Consider the following 10,401-nt stretch of genomic DNA (forward strand, 5'->3'; position numbering starts at 1 on the left):
TGTGTTTGTATTTCTGGTATGCTGCCAAATGCACAGGTCAGGGCAACTATGTATTCACAAAGAAACACAGCTCAGCTCAAATTGAATAGGCATAAGAAAAAGTAAGTACCAGAATGAACAGCATGAAAGTCACAGCACTGTCACACAGGCTGTTGTGGTTAGATAACTATTAACTTATGCCCTTAATAATATATACAGTGTCATGTCTAGTTTTGGTCGGGCAGTTCTTGAGTTTCAGGAACCTGCAAAGTGATAAGGTTGCGAAGGAGGAAGTACACTGCAGTCCAAGCACATATGTTTACACATTTTAAACAAGAACAAGAGCCTGGACACATTTGTATTTTGCACAGTGTTGCTCGTTAAGTTTGGTAATTCAACATTACTATTTACATTATTTACATTAGAACCAAAAAGAAGGAGGAAGTACACTGCAGTCCAACCACATATGCTTAAGCCACATTTAAAACAAGAACAAGAGCCTGGATACATTTGTATTTTACACAGTGTTGCTAGTTAAGTTTGGTAATTCAATTACTATTTACATTAGAATTTACATTATTTACATTAGAACCAAAACAAACTGGGGAAATTAAGAAAAAAAGTGATATTTTAACCTAGCCAAAGGATACAAAAAGTGCGACTAATAGTGCAGAAAATATGGTAGTTATAAATTAATATTGCACAGGAACAGGACACATTGCAATTCCCACCTTCTTCGGGAGACAAAATGTAAATATGTAACGGACGTCGTGTGGCCTTGGCTGGCTTTCTTTCCTGCGTTGTTAGAAATGATGACCCACTTCTACAGTGCACTGAAGGGACTCAAGTATTGAGTCATTCCTGGTACCATGAGTAACAAAGTTGGTGGACTGATTAATCTTTCATCACTGTTCAGCCTCAGTAACTACTTGAATAATACAGAGGGAGAACAACCTCTGATGAACTCCACAAAGACCCAGACAAAATGACTAGAGAGAACAACCTCTGATGGACTCCACAAAGACCCAGACAAAATGACTGTTGAGTGAAATTAGGAGCCTCACGGTGTCAAGGACTTTTTTCCTACTGTACTGTAAAGGAAACAGACAACAGAAAGATGTCTGTATTGAACAATCTTGGAACAAGGCAATACTACTCAAATAGTGGGCCTGGCCGTGGTAAGGTACCAGGGGGCTTGAGGGGCTTCCAATGGAATATGGAACACATATTGACATAAGTGTACCACTGCTGTAATGCTTGGATGATAACAAACCTCCAGTCACTAGGTGGCAGCAACTCATACAGTGGGTACAGATACAAATATACATGTTATCAGATTCTCAATAGCACAAGGGGCGTAAAAACATTTCTGTCCACAAGCACGTAACGGGCGTAACGGGGGCCTGCCCTACACTTTGAGAAGTACTGAGCTACAGGAAGTCACACTTGATGTGACTATAATACATTGTCTGAGTCACTGTCAACAAACACATGGCAGGGCTTTAGGTTTTTTATAGCACCGTAAGACCACAGAATGGGAGGAAACACTGAATGGTGTGGTTTTTTGTTTTCACCATCACTACAGTGCTATGTTAAGGCCTGGCTACTACAATTGGATTTAAGAAGTCTAAATAATCTATTAGCATGCTCCTCCAAATAATATCACAAAATCTTATTTACACTTGTTAAATCCCAAATTGCTCTCATGCATTCTTTCAACACTACCATGTCAAATGGAAGGCAGATAAGAACCCAACATTTATCTATTTAATTTAATTATGTTTAGAACGTCTTCTAACTAAAGTGCAAAACCTTATTTATTGCTGCAAAAAAAAAAATTGATATATGATAACTGCTAAGATATATGACGGCAGAGCGATTCATGAAGAGAAAAGTTGAAAACAATATGAATGGACTTTATTTACAAATGTGGGTAAGACCACAAATATTTTCAATTTTATAAAAACAAATTACTCATAAAAAACAAAAAAATGTACTTGTACTTGAGAAACTTGAAAGAACAGTTCCTGTTTTTTTGGTTGTGTGATACTTTTGTTGAACAGTCTCTATTAAAAATGATTACATCTCCAATTATTTAATGGATAATGTGTACACTACCTTATACTCTTATTTGTAATTGTAACAACTTATCTCTGTGTGCTTATTAATTAAAGATTTCTTGTACACTGTATCAATTTTCTGTGACTGAGTGGAGACCAATTCAAGCTATGCTATGTAAGCTAATGTGACATAAGTGTGCTTAGCTAATGCGCTTGTCATTAAAAAGACCTGCCAATAATAATTAACTAACTATAAGTTAATAAAGAATGTTAAATGAAAATGTTTTGTAACAATGGTGTTAGAATGGCATTTGTTTATAGGTAAATGTTCCTGAGGGAAAAAAGTCCCCAGTTAAAAGTGGTTCGCTCAGCAGGTGGGTGAGAAGCGCCTTTAAAAAAAAAGTATGCTGTACTACAACTCCCAATATTCCCTGCGTCACTGATTGTTTGCTCTCTTCAGCTGCTGTCTCGCGCAGTCGCCACGTTGGAATTCTGTTTTCGGACATCCTCACTTTTCCCCACGGTAAACGAGGAAGTACAGGTGAGTTTCTTCGATGTGAAAAACAACAGTTACGAACGGCCGATATGTGTAGTTAGTGCTATCGCTAACAAGGAGCTATAAGTGTCTATATTTGTGTCTCCATGGTAACGGTTACTCTTATTGACTAGAAAAAAGTCTACAGCAGTCTACTATATATTCGGTATACATACATGTATAAATATGTATAGGTGTATATATATATATATGTATATATATATTTATATGTATACACATATATAAAACGAAGAAATCTTTTCAGGGGAAAAAACTTTGAATTAGTGAGGATTAAATTGCGTTAATATAATTATATATTTTGTTTTAATAAAATTAAAAATGTTACAACTTTTGTGGATCCAAAAGTATTGTGTATCCCATAATGTTGTATAGTAGAGTATAGTGCTGTCCATATTGATTAAATAATTGGCTGACCATGAGGATTTCATTATCAAACCAATATTGTAAGAAAATGTATTTTATTTTATATAATATATATATTAATATATATATATTATTCCAAATTTGTCAACATTTAAATTACATCAGAGAGGCAGGAGGCAAATCAAACGACCAAACAAAGAGGATGTACAATGAGGAATTAAATTCCATTGAGATGTGGGGTATCAGAAGTATCTCTTCAAGTTTATGTTAAAGGTTTATTTTAGTGTGGAAAAGTATTCAAACATCTAATTGTTTCTATTGTTTACACGTTTCTCTCTCGTTTTCCAGATTGATTTAAGGGTTATGAACAACTACCAGGTAATCAGTCAGATTGGAGAAGGAGCGTTTGGGAAAGTCTTTCTGGTCAGGGAGATGGGAGGAGACAGACAGAGCGTGATCAAACAGATCGACCTAAGAATGGTGAGAAAGATGAACTTCGACCCCCTTTTTCATTGAGTTTTTGTATTATAATTGTATTCATTCATAATTGAGAATTGTAATTGTATTATCAAAGGTGTCCAGTAGGGGGTTCTATGTGTTAATATGGCTATTCTGGTTAGGACTTAAGACGTGTTTGATTTAAAGAGTCACAAGACATTGCCTTGTCATATATAACTGGAAAACAGTTATAAACTGTCCTAAGTTTACATGTTAACAATAACAACCCAACAATAATCAGTATTAACTGATAACAGTTATATTTTTTATACACAAATATATTTTTATATCCTTAGTATATGTTCACATGTATGTATTTTTTTTACATGTATACATGTACATATGCATATATGTATATACTTTCTATCTATCTATCTAATCGATCTATCTATCCATCTATCTATCTATCTGTCTATCTCTCTATCTATCTATCTGTCTCTCTATCTATCTATCTATCTATCTATCTATCTGTCTGTCTGTCTATCTATCAATTCCTATAGGTGTGGGTATGAAAGGAGCAGCCATAAAACCATAACAATGTCTTATTTTTTTGCTTAGTTGTCAATGAAGGAGAAAGAAGCATCTAAAACAGAGGTACTGCTGCTGTCAAAGATGAATCACCCAAATATTGTGTCCTTTATCACATCATTTAAAGGTATGTCAAATTTAGGACAATTAACACAGAGATCACATTATCACCCATAATGCTGTGTGTGTGTGTGTGTGTGTGTGTGTGTGTGTTCAGAGGGCAGCACTCTGTTTATAGTGATGGAGTTCTGCGATGGAGGAGATCTGATGAGGAGGATCAGCATGCAAAGAGGACTTCCTTTTTCTGAAGAACAGGTATACACACACACACTAGGGGTCTAACGGTACACACAAGTCATGGTTCGGTACGTACCTAGGTGGGGGGGTCACGGTTCGGTACGTTTTCGGTACGAGTGACAGATATATCGGGGTGATGCCGTCTTTGTTATATTGCACCTTTTCTTCTTCTTCTTCTTCTCCTTCTTATTGTTTTGTAGTCTAATGATGGTTGCTGGTAGCATTTAGGCTCATTAACGCGTATTGAAATGAGAACTCGACTTTTTTTTTTTTAATAGGCTACTAACTCAGATACATAGACATGGACATAAACAAGAATTAACAGTGTATTTCTTCACAGATTCTGAGCTGGTTTGTTCAAATCTGTCTGGGCCTCAAACACATTCATGACAGGAAGGTTCTCCACAGAGACATTAAAGCTCAGGTAACACTGTAACAGTAAAAAAAACTGTAAGCACCTCCTGCAGCTAGTACCAGCAAATCGAATGTGATCCTCAAAGAAACCCCCCCCCAAAAAACGTGTCAATAAACTTAGCCTATTACATCTGCTTGATCTTGATCTAAGATCATGTTCTTATATCACTGTGAACTGCAGTTTTAACAGTGGTCTACAGATCTTCTGCTGTAGATCATGGAAATCCTTTCATGAGAATTTGAGCCTAAATCAGTCATTCTGCAGACGTAGGTTTGGAGGAGTTGTACTAGTATCTACTCGTAAGCTGTATTTTCTCATCGGAAATGTCAGTGAGGTTAAGATATCTAATTTATCTTAGATCTAATGATGCTGTTGGTTACCGTAAATTCTGGACTAAAAGCCCGCCCACTAAATTTAAAAAGAAAAAAAAAAATTGTAAATATATAGGTCGCACTTTTCTATAAGCCGCAGGTGTCCATTTTTTTTTTCACTTTTAATTAAATAAATGTTTTTTTCTGAGATGGTTACACGTTAGCTCATTCCCGGAGCCCCGACCGTAGTTGAAATGCACAGGGGAGACTTAGTGATTTGCTCCAGAGCCGAAGCTAACATTAGCTCCGGAGCTAACTCCGTTCACTTTGTGCTTGTCCACAGCAGAGGTAAACAGAAACAGGGAAGTTGGGGTCTTTATTATCATTTATCATTTATTCTCGTAAATCCATAAATTAGCTGCATAATTTTTTTAAGCATGTGAAAACAGTAGCGACTTATAGTCCAGGAATTACGATACATATATTCAGTAGGGATGGCTCAATACAATAGAGTAGAGTAGAGAGTAGAGTAGGGCTTTATTCATCCCCCTTGGGGGAAACATACTAGTACAGTAGCCAGTGGCAGTGCAGAAAAAGAGAGAAGAGGAGTTAACACAATAAATAGAGTAAAAAGAACTAAAAAGCAAAAAGCACTCTAAAATTAAAGTAAAACTTTAGAAAAATATACATAATGAACAAGAAAATATATTCTTTGGTATTGGTATCTGTATTGGTATCTGTCCGATATTGGTCGACTCTTTGGTATTGGTATCTGTCCGATATTGGTCGAAAGTTTAGGATCAAACCCTAGCTCAAATATTCTATCGCCTTAGCAACAGCAGCCTGCAGCGTGATGGGGAAGAAAAGAAGTTATCAGATTGATATTGGTATCTACAGATACTCCAAGTTGCAGTATCGGTACTGGACATGAAAAAGTGGTATATTGAGCCATCTCTAATTTTTAGGTCACTAAGAAAATGGAATCCATTCTTTCCTTTAATAGTTTGTTTTAATAGTCTGTACAAAGAATTGTATTTTTTTCCAGAAGAATTTCAACTTCAGACACACAAACACGCTCACTGTTGCTCTTTGTTGTCCAGAACATCTTTCTCACCAGCGGCGGGATGACAGCCAAACTAGGTGACTTTGGCATCGCAAGAATGTTGAAGAAGTGAGTGTTACGTAGACACAGTAACACCGTGACAGCATTCGGGAAAACATCAAGATTGTGTTAAGATATGTTCATGCTTGTGTGTGTGTGTACAGCACCATGGAGATGGCTCGTACTTTTGTTGGAACACCGTACTACCTCTCACCTGAGATCTGTGAGAATCAACCATATAACAATAAAACGTACGTATGCGTGAGAGCTTTTCTGTTCTCACTTGATTTCATGTGACCTTCGGTCACTGTCAAAACAACACGTCATCTTAGACCTGAAATGAAAAGTGCTTTCTAGGTGAAATTATAAACTGTAGACTTGTTTGTTTTTAATTCCTAGAAAATGATGCTCGTGTGCCGCGTTTGAAAAAGTGAGAAGTGAGACTAAAAAAGTGTCTCACTTCTCAACAAGTGCAAACACACAGGCTCAGGGCACATTCACTTCCTCTTCCTCAGATTTAGAGTCACATTAGCTGCAAAGTCAGGTTCACTTAAACCTTAACTTAAAAGAAGTTTAAATGTAAATGTATGTGCGTATTTGCACAGACCGATTTATTTCATATAAATACTTAGTGTTTAGCTTTGAAACATTTAATTTTATTTCTTTATTTTTTTTTTGTTGTGTTTCACAACATTGCACATACACCCCCTTTGTGGTTTTTCTTTTATGCATGTGTGTATTCGTGTCTGCAGGGATATCTGGTCTCTGGGCTGTGTCTTGTACGAGCTCTGCACATTGAGGCATCCAGTAAGTATTCTCTCTCCGATTATACTTTTGGTCCTCATTCAACGCCTAATCCCTCAACTCAGCCTAAGCTGGTGCTTCTCAAATAGTGGGGCTTGCCCTCCTGGGACGGGGGGGGGGGGGGGGGGGGCGGAGGGGTCACGTGCTGCGCATTTATTTTTTTAGCATGTCATTATTCATGCTTAAAATATACAAGCTAAAATATATAAAATATAATATATAATAAATATAATATATAAATATCTAAAATATACAAGCATCTAGTGACAAGGTCACTAGATGGCAGCAGAGCAGCTCATTTTTATTAATCTATTTTGATAATCGGGATTGTATGCAGAATGCTGGTGCCACCAACTCATAGTGGTTTGTACAGATAAATATAAAATATAAAACATAACCAGGCACTCAATAGTTTTTTATTTTGAGAGGGAGGGTAAAAAAAACGTATTTTCAGAAAATAATTAAGTAAACACTGGCCTAATCTAAAAGGTCTAAAGCAGTAAAAATCACATTAGCTCAAGTTGTTGTGGGAATGTAGGTTTTAAAAAAAAAAGGGTGCTGGATCGGTGGCAAAGAAAGCGGACTCGGTTCCAGAAGGTTTCAGGTTCGAGTCCACCAGCTGCCACTGAGGTGCGCTGAGCATGGCACCGTCCCTCGCAGCTTAAGCTGCCCCCTGCTCACTTTGGTGATCACATTTCATTGTGTGCAGTGGTGTGCTGTGTCACAATGACAAATAATTCACTTTCACTTTAGTTCAGATTTGCGTTTGCGTTTACCTCAGTGACCCAAACTGACCTCAGGAGGCAGCAGTGGACAAGCAAATTCTGTCTTCTTTTCAGTTCAAATATCTCATTTGATCTTTGTACCTCAGTGTGTTGAATCCATAACAAAACACTGCAGTAACAACCAGAGTGGCTTACAGCCAGATGTGGGACCAAGTCATTGCTTTGCAAGTCACAAGCAAGTCTCAAGTCTTTGCACTTAAGTCTCAAGTCAAAATAGGCAAAGTCCGAGTCCAATCCAAGTCAAGACTGAAAAGTGTCAAGTCAAGTCCCAAGTCCTGCCGTTTCTGTTTTTGAGTCCTTTCGAGTCCTTCCACTCACTGCCACTCGTTTTTTGTTGACCATATCGTAGTTTTTAAATCCGAACAACACGATCTTTGCTATCGTTTTCTCTAACCTGCGCATTGTTCGACAGCTCTTTCTCATTGGTTGTCCCGCAATTTGATTGGCTCGATATTATCGCGTCAAAACAACGTGGGTCTAATTTGATTGGATGTTGTGCCGACAGCACATACACACACAGGTACGCACACACGTACACAATGATTAGATACAGAGCGCTCCTCAATAACTTACTTTATAATCTTTGGGTTTCGGAGAAAGTATCGAGTCTTGTCGAGTCAAAGGGCTCGAGTCCAAGTGAAGTCACGAGTCATTGATGTTAAAGTCCAAGTCGAGTTCCAAGTCTCTTTACATTTTGTCAAGTCGAGTCTAAAGTCATCAAATTGATGACTCGAGTCTGACTCGAGTCCAAGTCATGAGACTCGAGTCCACGCCTCTGCTTACAGCTAACGTATATCCGTGTTTGTATGTTCCCACTGCAGTTTGAAGGAAGCAGTCTGCGGCAGCTTGTCAGTAAGATCTGCGGCGGGCGCTTCAACCCAGTACCAGGATGCTACTCATACGATCTCTGCCTTCTTGTGACTCAACTTATAAAGGTTAGTGTAGCTGGTTATGATGTCACTCTGTGAGATTAAGAATGAGCCATCAAGACATCACGCATTCTGTCTCCGTAAAGGTGAATCCCTGTGATCGCCCATCCGTCAGCTGTATCCTCAAACGTCCTTTTCTGGAGAAACTCATACAGAAACACTTGGATCCAGAGGTGAGTAAATAAACAGTCAGTATTTTGTGTCTTTAGGTTGACTTCAACATGCAGGTCCTCTACAACACAAAAGATCTATCTATCTATTAATGGTTATATACATTTTATAGACAGAACAAGGGGAACCACATACTTAATGGCACCTCCTGTGGCAGCCTGTGTTGGTTGCAAAAACTCACACTGTGGATTTCCAAATTGTGGGACAAGGGGAGTGATATATCTCTATTTTAAACAGATTGTTGGGCTCTGCCTAAATCATTGAACTCAACCTTTTAAAACATTTTTAAAAAGGTTTAACCCTTTGATGCATGACCCATGATATACTGAGTTAAAAAAATGTTACTAAGTGTTTTTACGTGTTTTTAGACATACAAATAAGAACTGATTTGGTTCTGTTTTTATACACCAAATTTTCTTTTTGAATGTTGACACAATTATTCTGCAGTTGCAAAGGCTGACCACTGTATGGCAGTGTTGGGTGATTCTCAGGCATCCACTGTAGAGGCTTATATGCAACACTGCCATCAAAACCTATTCTTATCATAGAAAATGACATTTTCATAGCTGTCCACTGTAGTGGCCGTCATGCATGAAAGGGTTAAATTCAGAAATAAGTTGCAGTGTTGTTCCTGTTACATTATTTATCCTAAGAATACTTTATACATGAGATTCATCTTATGCATACTGCATAAGATGAATTTCAATATTTGATCTGTCTGTGTGTCTGTAATTATTACGTGCAGGTGATACAGCAGGAGTTCAGTAACGCAACGCCACAGTGCAACAAGATGACAGCTGGGGGCGCTGCAAGTTAGTTATATACTGTATACTTTTTAGGATCCTTTGAGGTAAATCATGCTCATTCATTTTGCGAAAAAAAAAAAAAGAGTTCATATACCAGGTTTTTCCTAAAAAGTCAACAATTATGGATGTGTAGTGGTCAGTTTCTGGTATCTTAGAAACGACTTCAAACCTTAAGGGAATTTTCCAAACATGGCTACTGTATAAAGAGCACATTAGCTAACATCTCTGTATCCTCTGCTAATGTAAAAATAACGAGATGTGCGTGTGTGTGATACAGAGAAAATCCAGACTCCCAAAAGAGCGGAACGACACGGAGCGGCTGTGAAACATCAAAACCTCAACCCAAAGTGGAGGATTGGAAATCCTGCTCACCACAGGGTAATGACACAATAGAACACACTTTGAGTATTTTACATGTACATTTCCATAATCTCTTAAAGGTCTTAAGCAGTAGCATTTTAATGTATATAAAAATAAAAATCAAACATTTAAAACAAACAAGCAAACAAACACCTTCTTGTATAACAATACTATCACATTAAGATATACTGCATGTTGGGAATTTCTGACTGATCTCCCGACAGACAGGCAATTTCGGTGACAGTGGTACTGTAATGCCTACCGTAATTTCTGGACTATTGAGCGCACCTTAAATAAAAGCCGAACTCACTAAATTTAACCCTTTCATGCATGACGGCCACCACAGTGGACAGCTATGAAAATGTCATTTTCTATGATAAGAATAGGTTTTGATGGCAGTGTTGCATATAAGCCTCTACAGTGGACGCCTGAGAATC

At 37.7% G+C, this 10,401-nt stretch overlaps 1 protein-coding gene across 2 annotated transcripts in view; it reads left to right on the plus strand.

Annotated features, from left to right (window-relative positions):
- Window positions 1-1,363: 1,363 nt before the first annotated feature.
- nek5 (NIMA related kinase 5) overlaps window positions 1,364-10,401 on the plus strand; it is a 15,458-nt gene continuing 6,420 nt past the window's right edge. Inside the window, exons 1-12 of one of the 2 annotated variants that reach the window (XM_008327792.3) lie at window positions 1,364-2,580; window positions 3,307-3,438; window positions 4,015-4,111; window positions 4,202-4,299; window positions 4,622-4,705; window positions 6,108-6,178; window positions 6,274-6,360; window positions 6,862-6,916; window positions 8,520-8,633; window positions 8,714-8,800; window positions 9,544-9,610; window positions 9,882-9,982. In XM_008327792.3, the coding sequence (XP_008326014.1) occupies window positions 3,322-3,438; window positions 4,015-4,111; window positions 4,202-4,299; window positions 4,622-4,705; window positions 6,108-6,178; window positions 6,274-6,360; window positions 6,862-6,916; window positions 8,520-8,633; window positions 8,714-8,800; window positions 9,544-9,610; window positions 9,882-9,982 (978 nt within the window). In that variant the 5' untranslated portion in view covers window positions 1,364-2,580; window positions 3,307-3,321. The remainder of the gene's footprint in view (window positions 2,581-3,306; window positions 3,439-4,014; window positions 4,112-4,201; window positions 4,300-4,621; window positions 4,706-6,107; window positions 6,179-6,273; window positions 6,361-6,861; window positions 6,917-8,519; window positions 8,634-8,713; window positions 8,801-9,543; window positions 9,611-9,881; window positions 9,983-10,401) is intronic. The other variant, XM_025063953.1, reaches the window with a different exon arrangement.

This window comes from Cynoglossus semilaevis, chromosome 16 (genome assembly GCF_000523025.1).
Source record: "Cynoglossus semilaevis isolate Cse_v1.0 chromosome 16, Cse_v1.0, whole genome shotgun sequence".
NCBI lineage: Eukaryota > Metazoa > Chordata > Actinopteri > Pleuronectiformes > Cynoglossidae > Cynoglossus > Cynoglossus semilaevis.